This window comes from Melozone crissalis, unplaced genomic scaffold (assembly GCF_028551555.1).
Source record: "Melozone crissalis strain CALT ecotype California unplaced genomic scaffold, PUWL_Pcris_2 ptg000090l_1, whole genome shotgun sequence".
NCBI classification, from domain to species: domain Eukaryota; kingdom Metazoa; phylum Chordata; class Aves; order Passeriformes; family Passerellidae; genus Melozone; species Melozone crissalis.
Genome location: NW_026535867.1, coordinates 1,617,995 through 1,638,359, shown reverse-complemented (window position 1 = coordinate 1,638,359; position 20,365 = coordinate 1,617,995). Strand labels below are relative to the sequence as shown.

At 37.3% G+C, this 20,365-nt stretch overlaps 1 protein-coding gene across 6 annotated transcripts in view; it reads left to right on the top strand.

Annotated features, from left to right (window-relative positions):
• Positions 1-20,365, top strand: part of KDM6A (lysine demethylase 6A) — a 153,228-nt gene that overhangs the window by 39,091 nt on the left and 93,772 nt on the right. For all 6 annotated transcript variants that reach the window (XM_054291233.1, XM_054291234.1, XM_054291235.1 and 3 more), the window contains exon 4: positions 6,701-6,750. In XM_054291233.1, the coding sequence (XP_054147208.1) occupies positions 6,701-6,750 (50 nt within the window). The remainder of the gene's footprint in view (positions 1-6,700; positions 6,751-20,365) is intronic.

Genomic DNA, 20,365 nt, shown 5'->3' with positions numbered 1-20,365 from the left:
ATTTAATACTTGATGGGACAGTGGGCTTCACATCACTCTGCTGCTGAATTACAATTTGGGATGTGGAGCTGTTAATAAAATTTCTTTGAGGACTATTTGATGATTTTTTGTCTTAAATCTATGCTTGTATTGCTTTTGTGTGTCAGCCTTCATTCTGTGTTAAAAGGAAGACATGCTTTAGGCTTCTTTGATTGTCTCTTTGCTACTTGCAGTACAAATCTCTGGAGGAAACAGAGAGCAGCATCTGCCTGAGGCCTTAAAACAAAAGACCTGAGTGGCATTTTGCTGCTCTCACTTCCACATTTTTTGGGTTATTACAGAATTGTAGAATCATGGAAGTTAGAAAAGACCCCTTAAGATAACCTAGTCCTGCCATTAACTCAGCACTGCCAAGGCCACCACTGAAGCATGTCCTTTTAAATAGCTTTAACATTGTCTTTTAAATAGCTCCAGGCATGGTGACTCCCCCACTTCCCTGGGCAGCCTGTGCCAATGTCTGACAATCCTCTCACAAAGAAAATTTCCTAAATACCCAGTCTGTATCTCTCCTGGTACAAATTGAGGCCCCTTTGTTTGTCCTGTCAAGGCTTGCTGCTTGGAAGCAGAGCCAGTTGACTCCTCACCTCTACAGCTGCCTTGCAGGTACTTTGTAGAAGGCATTGAGTTCCCTGAGCACCTTTTGTTCCCAACACCCCCAGCTCCCTCAGCTGCTCCTCATCAGGTTTGTTCTCCAGACCCTTCCCCAGCTCCATTGTCTATGTCTGGACATGCTCCAGCCCCTCAATGTCCTGCCTGTCCTGAGGGGCCCAAACTGGACACAGGATTGGAGGTGTGGCCTCACCAGTGCCCAGCACAGGGGACAGTCACTGCCCTGGCCCTGCTGGCCACACTATTGGTGACACAGGCCAGGTGCCCTTGGCCTCCTTGGCCCTCTGGCTCATGTTCATCCAGCTGGTGACCACCTCTCCTTTCCCACCCATCACTTTCCAGCTCCTCTTCCCCCAGCCTGGGGGGGTTGTTGTGACACAAGTGCAGGCCCCAGCCCTTGGCCTGGTTGAAGCTCAGCTCTCAATCCCCTTGTCCAGGTTGTTGATGAAGATACCAACCAGGAGTGACCCCACATTGAGCCCTGGGGAGCACACCTGGTGACAACTGTATGTAATTCCATTTCCCACCACTCTGAACTTGGCCATCCAGCCAGTGTTTATCCAGCAAAGTCAATTCTATTGGCTCAGCCTTGGGATTTTCTCACCTTTTGATGTCTTCAGTTTTATGGCAGAGCAGTTTTCATCTTTGCTGGGTTAAAACACCATGGTGGGTAAAACCTGCACTATATATAAGCTGTTTCTGCAGCCTGCATGTATCTCTTAGGTGTTTAATGAACATTTATATTTTTCCTTGAAGCAGTCAGATTTAAATCAAGAGATGTGCTCTTTCCAAGCTTCCCTTGTGCAGTTCTTCAGCTGATTTTCTATTTTACTATTAGTTTCACATCAGATAAGCACTACGAAATATTAGTGCTTGTTTAAAAATTAAATTAAAAATAATTGTGTTTAAGAAAACACATACTGTTTTACACAGATTTTATACAGAACTTTGGTTTGGATTAAAGTTCTCTTTTAAGGGTATGTAGTCAAATTAAAGCTTGCTGTTTCTAAGTTCAGTAAGCCAAAAATTTGTGTTAGTCACATTTAGCCTTGCAAGGTGCCACTAGATGGTGTTAGTATGTAGTTCACTTTCTTCTTACTCAAGCACTAAAACACTCCAATTGCTCCATGTTTGTATCACTTTGAAGGCCTCTTAAGTTTTAAGGTGTCATAAAGTAGGTTTATTAGAGCAGATCATAAAAGCCATCCTCTGACTTCATGATTTATGATGAAATGTGCTAAAGGTGACAAGTGGGTGGTTGTCACTCAGTCTAGACATTTTTCCTCCCCACTGTCACCTTCCTTGTTTGTTTAGGTCAAGTGTGTAGGTTCTGGATACAAAGAGAGATTGTCTTATCTTACTACTGAAACTAAGTTTTGTCAACATCCTATGAAATTAAGTAGATGGGAAAAAAATCCTGAAACCACATAAGTGGTAATAAAGTCAAATTTGTTTTTTATTCTCTGCATGATACCAAGGAATTTTAAACAGGGAGGAATAAGGAACAAGTGTTATCCATGTCCTGCTTCTGACATGGCCCTTGGTCCTGTCAGAGGAGAGGAAGGCAGACTCTTAGGGGGCACATAACAAAGTGTGCCAAGGTTAAAGTAACCATACATATTGCAAAGGGGGTAGTTCTGGGTGACTAAAAACCTGTAAGAGGAAAGCAGTGAACTCCCAGAGTGTGAACTCATGAGGGTCAGCTCTGCACGAGGTGCCTGAGGTTTACAGACAGATTCTGAAGAGAGCCTGAGCTCAGGAGGATTCTCACTGTGCAATGGTTGCAGTTCTTTTAGGAAGGTGGTGTTTTGCTGTTCAGAACTGTTTCAGGTAAACATTTTATTTTCATCAAGCTGTATAGCTGATGGTGATTGACTTGAGAAGCTGTGTACAGCTTTGGGGTATGAATGTCCCCTCCTCTGGGGAGGATGCTGAATGCTGGATCTGCCACTCACAGGTTTTCAGGAACATGATCACAAGGATTAACTGTTAGGAAAATAATATACATGGCCAGGTTTTGGAGAGAGGTGTTCATAGCAAGAGCATCAAGTGATAAAGAAATTAAATAAAGGACAGAGGGAGGGAAATAGTAACCGAACACTTCTTTTAGTAATTGTTGAGTATTGTTTTGGGTGTCTGAATGTGGTCTGTCAGTTCTGTGCTTTTAAAAGCTTTCTGTGATTGACTACAAAAAGTAGTTGAGGATGAGGCAAGAGGCATTGTCCTGCTGTTGATACTCTGTCCTGTTCTTTGAGTCCAGACATGCATTTTCTGGATGTTTGTGTGTGTTTCACATGCAGGGAAAAAGAAGTTTTTATGTCCTTTATTGTCTTTGTACAATTCTGTACATGTAAGAATTTCAGTGGCAAAGTTTTAAATTGAAAAAGCTCAATAGTAAGTTCCTAATGAAAAGATTGTCTGCAGAATCCTGCTGTGCCTAAGAGTGATTTCAAAGCACTCATTTTATAATGTTTAAGACAGACACCATAACTGAAATGGGATAATTCACTTGAATGTGTAAAAATGAGAGTTGACCCTGTGTTGAAAGAGGGGCAGTAGTTGATAGAATCTTTTTGTGACAAAAATTGTCTCACTTTGGAATGACCAATCTTGGATGAAAAGTAAAGGTGCAAAATGATATTTCAGCCTTTAGTGTTAGGATTTTTTTTGTTGTTCATTTTTGTTCTTGGGTTTTTTTTGTTTTTTTTTTTTTTTAATGCTACTAATGTGCTGCATGGACCAAGTAACTGGGATTTTTTTGCTTTTGAATAAACCAGGGAATATCATCCTACAGTCAGAATCATAACACAGATAAAGCACACCCTCTGTTACAGATAGGGACTTGTGTAAAATTCTTGTGGCTCTGCAGATTCAGTTGCTCTTTTTTTTTCTTATTTTAGAATAAAATTTGTATTTTGAGGGATTTGCACTTACTTCTTGTAGATGCAAACCTAATTTAAGGGAGTAGTTGCTTGTAGTTCCACAGTGCAGGTTTTAGATAAGGTACTAATTTCTACACCATAAAATTTAGAATAAATATATGCTTATTGGTGACTCACTCGGGGATTTTGAAATATTACAGGGTTCAAAATTTATGGTTCACATTTTCCTTTATATCTAGGTTGTTCAGTTTTTCAAAAATCTTGCTTTCATAATTTGATTTCTGGCATCTCCTATGCAAGATTCTTCTTAGTGTTATGTTTGATTGGGAGTATTTCATATGGGTTCTGTCAAAAAGAACATTTTCTTGAATGCTTTTTTTCCCTGTTTTTCTGTTCCTTTAATCCTTTTCAGCAGAACCTGAGTGCTCATGGAACAGATATTTAGTGTAGTTGTAAAAGGGGCTGAAATCCAATTTTAGAGGTAACTTACTGTAAGTTAAGTGCTTGATAATACTGAAATTATGCACAGTGACACTTTTTAGTTGTCTGACTTTCCTGAGGGGGAAAGGGACATTTACCTCTGGCTTAATGGAACCCTCCATCCTTGTTTAGAAGAACTTTGAGAATTTCAGCATTTCATGTGCAAGAAGTAGCAAGGGAATACTGTTAGCCTAGAACAGGATGGATCCCTGGGTGGTTCTGAAGCCCCCAGGAGGACTGGGCACTTCAGACACTGAGGAGAACTGAAGTGTCCTCTTTGTTCCTCTGGAGGAGAAATGTGGCTCCTTAGAATGGAGGCCTCATCTTCTTATCATGTAAATATAATAAATTTCAGCAGTCCACGCTTCCCATGTGCTTGTTTTTAATTGTAACTGAGCTTGGCACATTAAATGATCACTTCAGCTGTTCCTGTGGGAAGTTGCTGAACTTTATTGAAGAATGGAAGAGTTAGAAAAGAAAATCACAGCCAAACTTCCTTTTCTTAAAGAAAACTGGTGGAATGTCATGGAGCAAAAGACTTCTTTCTGTAATAACTTCCCTCCATGTTAAATGGAGGTGTTAGGATTTTTCAAAGCAATTTTCTTCTTGCTTTCTTTTTTCCTATTCTTTCTCTTTAAGGTATTCTGATTATTTATGTAGTTTTTTAATACTGTTGACATTTTATAAACTTACTAGCACTGCCTTAACTGCTGTAGGTAAGCATATTCCATCTCTCCTTTTTAATGGATATACTTATATGGGTACTTATATTTTTTAACAGCTGTGGTGAAAATGTTCTCCCTTTTATTTTCCAGTATAAATCCTTAGCATTGTATTTGATGTTCTTTTCATCCTGTTATCCATATCCCCTGTATAGTTGACTGCAGTAGTTGCTTTAAAAAAACAAAATTTTCAAGAAGTTCTCAGTTTCTTGAATCTTGCATAATATGGTCCTGTTGACCTGAGTATTTGAAATATACTTTAACCCTTAAAATTGGGATAGGTACTGCTTGAGTAAAAGGAAAAAAAACTCCTTTTATTTGTGATGTGACACATTGCAAAACTCTTTCACAGTGCATGTGCATGTTCCTGTTGGGGAAAGCAAAGTCATGGCCATGTTAAGAAGATAATGATTCCTTTTTGTTGAAAACTTACTAATGATATCTGGGAGAAGTTGAATCTAGAAGGACTTTTGGAGGGGAATAGGGTGTTATTTTGTCTTACTGTTAAAATCCTTTAAAACATAATTACAGAATGTGACTGAAATATGCTTAATTTTAACACTCTTCAACTTATACTGTTAGACTGCAGTAATATTCTTCAGTTTGTACCAGGCTGGCTTTTTTTGAGGGGTGGGGGTTGGGGGAGGAATTGTGTTCTTAAATTGTGAAATATTTAGATTAGATTTTTAAGTGATTTTGTCTGAGTTACATTGTTTTAAATACATTGCATGTTAATAATGTGTGATCGATGAGTCTTATAAGTTCATTTTTCCAGTCTGGACATCTGAATAAACCACAGTTTAGAACATTAAAATTAGAAATTGGTCTCACAAGCGTTTTGGTGGAGAGAGGCACCTCATGGGCATGGATCAGCATTTACAGATAAAGGTTGTGAGTCTCCATAGAGGAGTGCAGAGGTTCTGTGTCTTTACCATCATGTGTATCTTCTTATTTCACTTAAGTGTAAGAACTTTGGTCAACTTATAAAATTGAATGTGCAAGATGGGTATTGAAGGGTGATAACATTTATGGACATGATTTATCCATGGTGCTTGCAGGAGATGAAGCTGCACCCACACACATTTGTGTTCTTGTGTCTTAATCTGTTTGGTGCTTATGGTTTTCCAAAGCTGGAGTTGTCTTCTTTGGTTGTTTGGTTTCCACACATTGTATATTTTCCATTCTTAAATCTTAGGGAGCAAACACTTGAAAAATCAGTGTCTTGGTGTTGCTGCAGTGAATCTTTACTTTAAATTCTTCGTTTTTGATGGTTCCTAGTGCTGTGTTCTTAGAAAAAAGCAAAGCCTGTTTGTGTTCGAGTGGCCTGTTAGCCCAAGGCAAGATGAATCAACCAGAATTTTTCCTTTAGTGAGGAAGAGGGATGCAGGAGTGGTGATTGGAGAAATTGGTTGTTAAGTAGAACTAATATTCTATTGAACAGAGCTGTTCTTAGCACTGATTTCCAGGTTAGTCTTGGCCGTGGCTGTGGAATAAAATGTAAGCTTTTATTCTTTTTTCTGCTTGCTTTTGTTTCTCAGAATGAAAGGCCATGTGAAATTGATTTCTCTTTGTATGTCCCTCCTCACCAGTTCTTCAGAAATTACAGGGCATCAGGGAGCGTGGTAAATGAGCTACATGATTAAATTTTTAAATCTTAGAACAGCTTTGTCCGGGATGAAAATCCCAAAATTTCAAATGATTTCTTTGTTATAGGTTTTCTTTAAAATATTGCTTGATTTACATTTGTAAGATTAATAATAAATATACTTCTGGGTTGACATTTCATAAAACAAAATTATAATCTTAAGGAATGCATTGCCCACAACAGTGTACTTACCATGGCAGTGTTACTTTTATTAAACCATTTATCATTTTAATGTTGTGTATTCTGACTTTTAAGGATTTTTATCTTTTTCTTCAAAGAAAATTAAACAAAACAAATTGAACATTCATTTTTCTTCCCTACAGCATTATCTGCATACCAGAGGCACTACAGTTTACAATCTGACTACTGGAAGGTCTGTATATGCTCTTTTTTTTTTTTAATTTTAAAATGTGTTGCTGTAAATGTTCAGTTTTTTGAAGTAGATTTTGTTCAATGTAAGTTTGGGTTATCTACCTGCAATGACTTTTTGGCACATTATTGAGTCTTAATGTAAATGTTCACCTGTATGTGCAATTCATTATAAATTTCAGTATAAGTAAGTCTTCAAGTCATGTGTTGAAAAGGCAGCTCAATTAAGCTGACAGGTCTTAAATATTTTTTGTTACCATCATTATCCATTATTTCAGGGTTTTTTTATGTAGCACAGATATTTGGATGTGTGTATGGAGAGCAGCAGAACCACTTGAAAGCTGCTGTGCAGGCATTGGACTGGGAATAGGAAAAATGTTCTCAGGTTGCTTTTTGTTTCCACAGCCACCAAATTCTTTCAAGTCCTTTTCAGTATTTTAAATAACACTTTTACGTCAGACAGGAGCAGATCCTGTTGGTGTAGCTGTCTTGTCTGTAAGTAGAGGTATTGTGTCTGTAAGTAGAGGTATCATGGCTTCAGATGAATAAAATTGAAAAAACTCTTACAATGGCATTGTCAGAAGTTGTCAGCATTGGTGTATTGTCACATGAAATAGTTTGAAGCTCCTGGTTGAGAAAGAAGTGCAGCAAAGCATGGAACGCATTAGATATGTGTGTGGTCTTGAGCAGCTGTTTTCCTTAGAAATGTGGATAAATGCATCTATCAGATAGGGAGGGCTCATGAGGAGCTCTTGGTACCACACAGGGATGGTATTAGAGAAACATTTTTGTGTTCTTTGCATTTACAGGGACTGTAACAATGCTCTGAAAAACACTGTGGTAGCTTCTCCCATATGGCACAGGATGGGGAGAAAGGCAGGGTAAATTAAGGGTGGAAGAGTGAACTACAATAAATGTTTTATAGCAGATAAAGGAGAGCTCCAGTTGGAGGATGCTAGGGGAATTTTTGGTAAATTGTCTTGTAAAACTCAAACAGGAGTTGTGCGAGTTCCATATTTCAGTGAACCATTTTGGACTTGAAGGAAGTTTTTCCAGAAGTAACCCCTGCAGTTTTAAAATTACAACAAAAAAAACATTAATCTGTTCTTCTTACGTTGAGTTGCTTTAAAGATTGCTGTAAATAAGTGTTGAAATCAATCAATTAATTAAAAATCAATTGTAGTAGTTTCTGTTGTTTGTACTCTTTCACATTATGCATGTCAGAATAGTTTGACTGAAATTATTTTTTCTGGTTTTTATTCCGATGGCTCATTATTAAAATAAGTGGTAGGTGATTACTAAGTTGTTTCCCCTGCATTTTCAGAGTTCAGGGTGGAATGTAGATAATTATATGTATTTTTATAGGTGTAGGTTGTTTTCAGAGTGGCTCAGAATATTATCTGCACTTAAAATAAATGTAAACTCTGACTGTTTTGCAGTTTCATCTCAAAAGCACCGATGGCAATAAATTTTCTGTTTGTATACAATGTGTGATATTTTAAGACACCTTTTTCTTGTATATATCTCCAGAATTTTACCATTCAGGGATCAGTTTGAACAATTCCAGTTGCAAGCATGAGAGCATTGCTTGCAGTTGACAAAAGAATATTTTGAGATCTGCAAATTAAAAATCCAACCCAAGAAAAAGAAACCAAAAACCAGTAATTTTTCTTCTTTTCTTAGGCTCTTCTGGGAAGGATCTAATTGTGAGCTTACTTAGAAATGTGTAGCTCAAAGTGGTTCTTTTCCTATAATCTTGGGAGATTTTGTTAATTTTGATATTCATGAAAAAGAGCCTGAAAAAGTCCAAAACCACTTCTCAGCTAATAACTTTTTTACTGATAGTGGTAAAAATCACAGGTGGATCATATTTCCTCTTGTTAATGGATGATGAAGCTGTTCTGGAGTTGGCAGTGGGAAGCTGCCTCGATTGGGTCTACAGAAAGAGAGAGAATTTATTGTTTCTTGTCATCCTTAATGCCCTGTATCTGTAAGAAACCATTTAGTCAGGAATAGCAAGTTTATGGTGTATTTTTGGGCACACTTCTATGCTGGTTCGTTCTACTTTGTGACTTTTTTTCCCCAAAGAGATACAGATGGCAAAAAAATTCAGTCAAATTTCCTTATTTTAGTGTTGTGGAATTTTTAAAAAGTTTTTTTTTCTTTTTTTAGTTTTTACAGAGCTGGATGTCATCAGTGAAGTTGTTGGAATTTGTGGTAGTAAAGGAAGGAAGAGAGAGAAGGGTGTGAAGGAAGAGTGGTATTTGTGAGGGGAGCTGCCCTGAGAGGTCTGGGAAGCTGGAGAGTGCTGAATCACATGAAGGTTATTACATAAGGCAGGGCTGAAGTCAGACAGGAGCAGCCTTATAAACTCGGGCATTTTATCTGGAATTACATTTTATCTGTCGTGCAGTGCAAATTTAGGTGGTTGAAATAAGTGTCCTCTGTGTGCTCTGTTTTTTAAAGAGGGAACTTAGAGGAGAATTGTGAGAGTTTTCAGATTGCTTTAGGTGTAGTTTGGCCTCCTTTTATAAAGTATTTTTGCTCTGTGCTACTGCAGATTTTTAGAGTTGCATGGGGTTGGTTATTAAGTGTTATTTTCATGCATTGTTCGTTTCATGATTTGCAGTCTATATTTCCTTTCATGAAAAAAGCTTTTTTTTTTTTTTTTTTTTTTTTTTGTTTCCCCATAGATTTTTTTGATGGTCTGAATTTTCATAGATTTTTCTGATGGTCTGGTCTCAAACAACCAGGTTGTTTTCTGTCAGAATTTGATGCATGGGTTGTTTTGTTGCTATTACAGTAAGCGTTGTGTTGATCGTGTGGAACAAAAAGAGAAGGAAAAAACACTTTATAAAATATATTCTGGATATATACTCTAGTGACAGGATGAAGGTGAAAGGTTAGGAAGATGCTGTATTTTGCCATTTAGCAGATCAATACTCCCTCTGTGCTGATGAGATATTATTTCCTTTCAAAGAACTATCTGTATGGATAGTTTTGAAGGTGTTGTGTTGCACTATGCCGCATATTTCTAAGTAGAACATTTTTTGCTGTAATCTTTGGGTGCTCACAGATCAGTGTAAAATGTCCTGGAAAATTTCTGCAATTTTTGACTACAAAAGCACTGTGCTACCGCAACTCAGCATTTAAAAAAAAATCGACTTGAAATTATTTGACTTGAAATATCTCAACTTGCATGAAAGCCAATCTGACTTTCATTCTTGCATTCAAGTAGTTCTCTCAATGTTTCTTATGTGCCTATGCTAAAAAGCTAAAATAAATCTCCCTTCTGTGCAATGTACTTCATTCTGATTTCCTTTTAAAACTCCCCTGTGTCAACGTGTTGGGGGAGGTGAGGAGGACTGTGGGGGATGCACGGATACAAAGGGCAGTTCAGGAGAGGGAGACAACAGCTAGAACTGCAATTTGTACATGTTGATGCTCCTGGGAAAATAAAGATATCAAGTGGAAATGTCTGCCATGATTATCAGTTTTGACATATTCTGAGGAGGCAGGATTAGAAGCTCAGCAAGGAGTAAGATATTCCTGATTTTATCCAAACATGATGGCAGATATCTGGCACCTGTAGGAAGTTATTTTAATCATCTTGTGGTTGTATTATAATGGACTTGATCATGCTGAACTCTTTTATATAATACCTGAGTTTTGATAGGGCTGTCCTGGAGGAACTCCATTGCATGAGTGAATTAGTGTAAGTGTATAAAACATCTGGGTCTGTTGCACTGACATGGTTGCACTGACAGGGCAGGAGAGACCCAAAAACTCTGTTCCACAGATTTGGGGCTTCAAGAGGTGTCAGTGCTCACTAAAATGATTCCTGGGAGAGTTCCTGAGAGGGGACCCTGGTTATCCAGAATTCAGATTAGTTCTCTGCTTAGACATGGCACTGCTGCTGCAGCCCTTGTCTGGTTTGATAATCTTGATTAAAGATTTGTGACCTTTGTAGGTAGGTGAGTGTTCACAAATTATCAGTTAGGAATTGTGTGCCTGCAGTTGTAGCAGCACAGTTTGAATAAATAAAACTTTTTGGTACAGCTATGTTGGGGAGCAGAAAATTCCTTTATGCTGAAGTTTTGAATGTCTATTAGGGACATCTCTGTGCTTGGGGAATGAACATGAAGATTTCTAGACACTTAAATTCAGGGGATTGTGGACAAGTTATGAGGAACGTGGCAACAGCACTGCTGAAGTCCATTCTTCTGTGTTAATTCATCAAAGACTAGCCTGGTTTAAGTATTAAGTAAATCCTGCTGGTTTAAGTATTTTTAAGAAAAAAGTGTGTTTTATCACAATAACATAGAGTATGCAGGTACTTGAACATTTCTATTCACATGTGAATAAATTGAAGGATTGACAAGGCACAGAATTTAGAAATGCGTCTTAAAATGTTGGATGTTGCTGTGAAAATGACTTACTTCTTTTTCAAGGTAGGCTTTACTTTGGAATAGGATGCTAGACCTTGGATTGAGGGTGCCTGAGAAAGAAAAGAGACCTCAATTTATTCAGCTGCACTCAAGTGTAGTGTCTCTTTATCAAGCAGTGCTTGGAGTGGATCAGTCAGGAAGTCTGACTGTTCCTTGAAATGTTTAAGGAACACTTAATTAGTGAGTTACATCCTCCAACATGAATTCAGATATAGAATTCTTGTTAGCTGTTGACTTTTGTTGGAAAGTTGCCTAGAAGGAAAGTAAATCTGTCAGAAACTCGTTATCATTTTATGAAAATGGCCTTAATCACCCTTCTCTTTAATAAAGATTTCATTTATGTGGACAAGGTGAAAACATCAAAGAGGTTTGGTAAACCCCAGGAAAGGTTTTCAAAGACCTCATTCTGTGTTACAAATGCAAATGTGGTACAAACTGAACTTACAGTTGCAAGGCTATACTGTAGAATATTAAATGGTTGTGTTAAGAAAAAATGGAGAAATTGAAGAGGGGGAAGTAAATCCCATAATTTTGCAGCAAGGTGAGGTGTGAGTTTAGCTCTGGAAAGCACCTGTTTGGTACTCCCCTACCTGTGTTTACCGGACAGTAGAATAAATTACTGTCTAAATTTTTACCTTTTATCATATTTATTTCTTAAATTATTCTTGAAAATAAAATATATGTCTATATATATGTCTATGTATATACAAATGTGAGAATATCCCCTCACTTTTCTCAGGTAATCTTTATAAAACAGAGAGGAATCCAAAACTGTACAGAGTAAAAAACTTCCAAAACCAAACCAGAAAAACAAACAAAAAAACCAAACCAAAATCCCCTGACCTGAAATTCTCTTCAGAAAGCCAAATGCCAAAGGAAAATTCAGTTGTGTATGTGGGTGCTAATCATGGAAGAGGGATGTGATCTCAGTCTGTTCTGTTGTTAGTTTGTTGCAGAAAGCAATTTTATAACACTCCTTTTTATGCTGATCTGAAGTGTATTTGAGTGCCAGGTAGTATTTTAAAATGCTGTTCTATAATTAGAGCTATGTAGAAATTTCTCAAGCTTATGGCTAAAACCCTTGTAATTAGTAGAAAGGCTTTTTTTGTTCCAAAGAGCTAAAGTAACTAAAGACCATTGGTGTTAGTTTTTAAGTGTGACCTGTTGCTTGTTTGAATTGTTTTATGCAGCTTTTTTTTCATCCCTCTACTTTTTTTCCATTTTTTTTGGTGAAATGGCTTTTTTTTGTATGCTTCCTTAATGCTATAAAATAGGAAAATAATTTAAAAAAACATTATTCTTTAATTTTGCCTGTTTTGAAGTCTCTTTTTCTCCAGACTGTAAGTCTGTTTCTTCCTTTATAAACAGTTGGACAAAAAGCAATTACAAGACATACTGATAACAGCAAATAAGAGAACATTTTGCACCTTGGAGATCCTTTAGAAGACAGCAATTTTCTACTTCATTGACTCACAACTGTTTTATTTCTGCAGTAAACTCAAAAAACCAAGTAGTTTTTTAAACAGAATTCATCAAAAAATTCATTATTTTTTAATTAGTTATAAATGCTTGGATTAAATGAAACAATGATGTTGTACAGGATCAGTAGAAATGGCTGGAACAGACCAAGTTGGAGAGGTAGGATGATTTGCTAACACTGCTTTTTATTCAAGCCCTTAGGTTTTTGAAACTTTTATTTTAAAGAAAACTGTGATTCCATATAAAGAGATAAATTTCCCCTTAAGGATCCTCAGAGAACAACATTTTACAATTACACAAAAAGGCTTTAATATAAATTATTGCCCCATAGCAATACAGGATACCTACAGAAAAAGCAAAAAGAAACAATCTGTTTGATCAGAGGATGTTTAATCAGAGAAATGTTGGGAAAAACTGATCAGGAAAGCAAGTTTCAAAAATTCTCACTGAAGCTGAAGTTTGCTGAGATGAAGATACTGCAAAAGGAACTGGCAGATACAGCAGTGACCTACACATGGGTACATAAAAACCTGCAATTCAGGATGTGTTTGCAAGTCAAAATGACAGGGTAGGAATAGAATAAATAGAAAGAGGAAATAGAGATTCAGAAAGTGAAAAATAACATCAGGAATTGAATAAATATTCAGTGTCTCTGTGAAGCATGGAGATATTAATAATACCTTCTGTGTGCTCTTTAATTCTGCCTGACAATATAATGGTTGTCAGTGAAGCACATGGGATTCTGCACCACCCCTCACTTTTCACTAAAACAGGTTTTTGGATTTCAGTCCTTTCACTTGAAGGATCTTGATGAAGACATTCTGGTTCTGTTCTGAGAAGGTATAAAATACAGCTGAAAAATAATACTCTCAAGACTTCTGCTGTAGACAGAGAGAGACAAGCATGATGACTTTATGTGTTATGGAAAAGAAAATGAAAAACAGAGATAATTTTGTTCTGGTTTTTAGATGCTGATGAGAGTGGATCAACATAATGGAGATAAAAAGCATTTTTATGGGATTTAATGGGGATAAGCATTTTCCAGGAGACTGTTGGGGAAAGCAGTCTGGGAATAGTCTGAGTCTGATACTGTGTGATAATGCAGGATGGGAAGTGATTGTGTCCATAAAAAGAAAAAAGGAGGGGGAAGGTTGAGGAGAGAAAAATCTGTAAGGCCAAGTGAGATTGAACAAATAATATGAGGAAGAGGAAAATGTGTCAAGAAGGAAGAATGGCAGGATATGGGGGAAGGAAAATTCTGGCTTTGCTGAGAATTAGAATGAAAGAAAATGAGAAAAGAAAACTCAAACTTTAGAGGTAACAGCATATGGGGAGAAGGGAGGAAGGTATATATAGAATAATACCAAAGTGGATTGTCAGAGATTTGAACTGTGACTTTTGCCAGTTTTCTCCCTAACTGTGACCTCTGTGTTGTAAATTCACCAGGCACACTGGGAGAGATTACAAATTAAAAAAGAATAAAAAAGAAAAATACAAGGAAGATATTTAAGCATTCAGGTGAGGAAGAGCCCTGTATAATTTTCCACCAAAGAGCCTGGATGGCCTCTGTTTTGAGGAAGGAGTAAGAAGGTAGAGTGTGAAGCACCGAGGATCACACAGGGAATTAAATAAACAGATAATAAAAATCAGGGATGTTTAGGATGGAGCAAAAATAACAGGGCTTCAGCTGATAAAACTGAGCTTTGTGCCCTGACCTTGCTGGAGATCCCTGGCAAGGGGAGGAGGGACTTAAGATGACCAAGACTCCACTCTCAGTAATTAAACAACAAAGATTTTTTATGTGTGTAGCTGTTACTGCAGATGGTGATAATTTAACAGTTTACTGCCACAAAATAAAGAGGTTTACAGTAATAAAGGATGTAGCAAATGCACAAAGTCTTTACTGAAATGCTGATGGGAAATAGAAGAGAGAATATTTTCCATAATAATTAGGTTTTGGGGGTGCAGTGCATGAGAGCAGTTCTGGTGAAAACTTCACTTTAATCCTGTGATATACTGGCATAACAAAAAGTGGGAAAATGAAATGCAGCAGATACAGCATCATCACAGTAACAGATTTTTAAAGATTATTGATACATTTAGATCATGAGCTTGTCCCTTTAGTATGTCAGGGTGGATGGAAATTGCATTTTAGAAGATATTGGAAAAGACAGAAGTTGTTAAAAGATGAAGACCCAAGAGAAATTTGGAGTATGAAGACTAAATGAAGGGCTAAATTTGTGATTTGTGCACCTTATAATCTCTTTCCTATATTGAAGTGCTTGGTAGCTTTGGTAACAGTGTAAATGGGGTTATGTCAGCAATCCCATAGCTGTGATCAGTTAGTATGGTTAATCTGTGACATGAAAAATTGGGATTTTTAAATCTAAACTGTGCTTATCCAGACTGGGATTCTGTCTCTTAATGGTAGAAGGTATATGCCTTCAAAATACTTCAGAGAAATTTATTAATAAATAAGGGAAATGCTGGAAAAGTAATGAGATTGTATTGCCAATAACACTTAGTTTTAAATGCACAAAAAATGGAGCAAATTAATAACTGTATTTGGGTTTAAGAGAAAAACATTTTAGTGTTGCATGCTAAAAATAAATGTAATTTTTTGAAAGTCAGTAAAGCAGACAAGTTGAAAGAACTATCTTTTTCTTTTTTATAAAACATGTTGTTAAATTAATGCCAGCAAGAAAGATTAAGAAGGAAATGTGTTGTTATTTCATGCTGTTTAATTAGAGGAAAGCACAGCTGATTTCTTGTTCAGAAAAGAACATATGTTCATCCAGGTATCTCTTAAGGAATAATGACTCTTAAGAGTCATAGATTAGGGTTTTGTGCATTGTGGGGGAGGTGTGGGTGTGTGTGTGTCTGAAATTCTGTCCCTCTTGCAGCTGAAACACAGAATTCTTAGATAGTCCCATCAAAATACGGCAGTTGTTAATACAGACAAATAATGCAGCATGTCCAATTTTGTGTACAGGAGAACTGTACAGGATCTAATAAAAAACTCTTACTAGGTGAGTTATGTAATGAAATTATGACAAGAGGGTGTCTTCCCTCTCCTTGAAAGGTATCAAGACAAGGTGTAAAATCTTAAAAGACTGTGACTGGCAAATTTAATAAATTTTGACATGTTGTCTTTGGCCTCATAATTAATTTGATTAATTAGCTTTTTAAAATGTCTCTTTTTATTAACTGTCATCACACAAAACAAAGGAATCCCCCTCTGCATGTAATTCACATGCTCCTGTTTGGGTCCCAACAAGCTTTAGATGTTTTTAGGGAGCACTCATGTTACTCTGTGTTTAGAAATATTTTGCATTTGCTCTAAATTAGAAGAAAGATATTATTTCAATGTCTGCAGTTCTGATTTTTTTTTTAGTGTGCATTCATTCATTCATTCATTAAGCTACTCATCCCTTTTAATCAATGGATTTATAAGAACTCAGATGTTTGAATATCTAATATACTGAAAATGTTAAAGAGGAAATAATGTGTTTTGGGGATAAATTTCCTGGGGTCAGGAAGAGGAGGAGGTAAGAGAACCTCAGAGGGAACACTGTCCCCTCATCCTGGAAATGGCTTTTGTTTCCAGACAGTGTTCATTATGTTTTCTAATGGGGGCTTCACCCTGGAAATTCAGCAGGAATGCTCCTCTTGTCCCTCTGTATGTGAGATCTCTGTCTGGAAGCCCAAACACTCTGGGGGAAAATAACACAAATATCATCAGGATTGATGGAAAAGTCTCTTCAGAAAAGCTTTTTATTCACGTGGAATTCTCCTGCTGCAGAAGTTTCCTTTGTGCAGAATGAAAACTGTCATCATTCATGTGCTAGTATTTAGATTAATAGCATGCTTCCCTTCTTCAGCCCCTTGGATGAGGACTGAGGGTGCTGAAATATTAAATGTGCTGGAGTGTGGCAGTGGAGAAACTCAGCAGTTGGGAATGCTCGTAGTTGAGTAGAACATTCTGACTCCAACAGGGGATGCATCTCCAGCAGGCAGGAATAATACTTGAATGTTGATAAAGTTGAGTGACCAAATGTCTCATTTTCTAAATAGAAACCATTATTTTGGAAATGCTTGTGATGTTTTTTAAAAGCCTGTTGTTTGCAGAAGCCACAGTAATGGCAAATGACTTGGTACTGTGTGTGATTGCTCGTTCCTTGCATGGAAAAGGTTAAAACAAAACCCATCACCGTGGTTTTCATATTTCTATTTTGTAGATTCCTGTTTGATCTATAACATGATACAGTGTCTCATTAATGAATGGCTTCTCTTTAGAAAGGCTTCTTTTACATTTTAAGGTTCATTCTTTAAAAAGAGGAAATGTTTGCTGAGTTTCAAAAACAAAGAATTGCTTTATTTTGCAAATTTTGTGGGTTTGAATTTGCTCTCTCCGGAACTGGCATCTCAGTTGTTTTTTTAAAAATTCTTTCAAGCATATACCTAATTGAAGTGTTGAGCTTGCATCCTTTCCTCCTTTTCTGAAGGATGCAGATTCAGCTTCTTCCGTGTGGTGGGTGTGGGTGGGAGAGCAGTGGTGGAAGTGTGAGTGGATCTACTGCAGATGGATGGAGAAGGCAGCAGGTGGGAGGATGGGGACACAAAGAGCTTGGGGTCTCCTTAAAGACTCTCTGAGCAGCCTGTGTGAGGCAAATAAGTTCATGCTTTGAAGAAAAGGCACAAAATTCAAAATGGTTTTAGATTAATGTTTGAGCATGATTGTGCTCTGAAATAAATGGAGCTATTTTTCTTTTTTCCCCTCATTCAGTCTTTTTTTAATTGAGTTTTACTTAGTATTTTTCTTACCAAAGCATTAATTTAGACTCTTCAGAATTCTCAGGGTCATCCAAAAAGCAGCAATAAAAGCTGTATTAGCAGACATCATAACTACACTGATGCTGTTTAACATGTTTTTTAAAAATACTTCAAGTCTTATTTTTCTCTCCTCCCAAGGAATATTTGGTTCCATTTCATTTATTTACCTATTGGACTCTTGATTATTTGAGTCACACACAGATCTGTTTCCAGGTATCTTGATGATGGAATCAGAATTTTATGAACTTTTTCTGAAAACAAGCTGGAAAATCTGATTCCAATCCTGCTAAACACTGTGGAAAGGGAAATGGGTTTCAGTCATATCTGCAGTTTAGAAAGGAAAGAAGATGGTAACCTGATTATAATTCTGAAATATTTTTAAAGCTAAGGGATGGAAACCCATAGAGGTGGCAGAGAAGGGGGAGTGTCTTTACACAAGGCCTGCTGGTATTTTCTGTGTTTTCTGCTGTAGGAAATTAATGCCTGCTGCATCTTTTAGAAGGTTTTCTATCACTGGTTGTATGGAAAGTTGCATTAGTTTTGCAGAATGCTGCAGACTCACGGTTTAAATTGTTTCAAAAAGCAGATGAACAATTTCAGGGAAGAAAAATCCATTAAGAGCAATTAAATACAATGACATTTTGTTTGGCTTTAGAAACCTTTGAATATCTCCACAAATCACTGGAGGTTAGGATGGTATTCTTGCCAGGGGGAGGCTTAAAATAATGATAGAAAAGGGAATGAATTGCCCTTGCATGTAACTGCAACAGTAACTTTTTAAAAGTTCAGTGTTACTTCTGAATTGTATGATAGCCTGTCCATTCCCTCCAGGATCACCTACAGGTAGTTGTTGTGTTTCCATTTGCTGACAGTCTTTACCTTTTGCACAGGAAGGGTGATTTTCTCATTAAATGCAATCATTGGATGTTGTCTGGAGCAGAATTACTCTCTGAAGCTGTACAAGAATCAAGAATTTCAGTACATGATCTCTTCTCTCCCCCTGAAATCCATAAAAATACAGTAATATAAATGAAATCATCCATCTAGTTCTTAATGGAGCATTATAATCCTGTCTCAATTCTGGCTTTGATCTCAAAATCTGGGCAAACAGAGCCCTCTGTCTGTCTGAATCATGTAAGAAAAGCTTGTCTTGAAGGCACTTCATTTCTCTCAGGATGAGTGAGATTCAGAGGAATGTAAGCCTTTTTCTCTCCTAAACTTTCTTCCCTGTGCATTGTTGTCAGACAGATTCCTTGGAAGTCTCTCCTGGATCACCATGACTGTAATGATGACTTTTATAGAGTGAGGACCTGTAGGTTCTGCCTGCTGGTGATTTTTTCTGACCTGGGCTTTCATTAAAGAGCAAAATGAAGCAAACAGATGATGAATGTCACTTGTGAGGTCAAGGCAAACCCAGATGGGTGCTGTCACAGGAAAGCAACTTGTCTTAAACTGAGAATAAATATTAAGTGCTGATTGAAAAAACATACAAAATTAAAATGGCTTTGAAGGGGCACAACTGATATTTTTGGATTTTTTTTGCATGCTTCTGTTGAATGGTTCTCCTAATTCTAGTGTTTTGCTAGACATGTAACTCCTAATTCCTGTGGCATCTTTCTGTGTTCCTTGTTAACTAACCTCCTGAACCTTGATTTTTTATCTTCCCCTGGAATTCTGGTTGTGTATCCTTAGTCTTACAGCCTGTGCATACAAACTGGGAGATGTGTGTGGTTTGAGATGTTCTGGTGATTGAAGCTCAGGGGGAAGTGCCAGGATTAGAGCTTTATTACATGTCTGGAACCCAGGGAGTCGCTGAGGTGTTGGAGCAGTGTCTTGAGGCACAGATTTGTCCATGGTGACTCATTGTTCTGGCTGGGAAAAGAAGGTGGTCAACAGTTTTGTAATCCTTGGGAAGAATGTCCCAAATAATCTGCCATGTCCACAAGGGATTACTCTGTCCTTAGTGGAAAAAAATGTCCTGTCTGTGTTGTGTCAGTCAAATATGAGGTGAAAAACAGTTCATTGGTCTGGACTATCAAACCCAGCTAAGTCCAGAAGTTGATTTTTCTCCTGAGGCATTTTGGTAGATTTGACTTCTAGAGGCAGAGGATGAAGGGTGGGATGGCTGTGTCTGAGAAAGTCACACATCTCATAAAGCCAGGTTAAGGCAAAATCCTTGATGGAGAAACACAGCAGGTAAATAAGACAGGACTTAAACAGATTATTAGCCTGAGATTTCTCTTTGTTTACCAAAAAGAATCTGAATTTTGGGCCTGAAAAGTATTTATTGGATGCCAGACATGTAGTGAAGACATTAAACAGGTTTAAAAGTGCTTGAGACACATGGTGTATTATGAAGAGAAACTGAGAAGTAGAATATGGTAGAATTAGATAAGTAATTACCACCCTAAACAATTAAATATGGCCTGGACTTTCTAAAGCACATCCTAAAGTGGATGTGATTGAGTTTAAGAAGAGGATCAAATGTAATATTGAAAACATGTTAAAAAGAGAGAAGTAACACAAAACCTCTTATCCTAGATGCTTCTGGAAGACATCAAGCACAAATTGGACCTTCCAGAAAATGGGTTTATATTTTCTTCTTTGCCCTGATGTTGATCATGAGGAGACCTTTTTAGGCTCCCTGCCTGCCCTGTTCCCTGTCTACCAGAGCAGGCATTCTGTGGCTGTGGTTTATCTCCCAAGGAGTAAATTTTCTGTATTTTATGTTGGGAGTTCTTTCTAGCAGAGCAGTACTTAGATAGCTTTAATTCCCATAATCTTCCTGTGTTAGCACTTGTTCTCCGGTAGATTTGAGAGACAAATTTCTTCTTTTGTTAAGCAAAGTGCTGTAAAGAG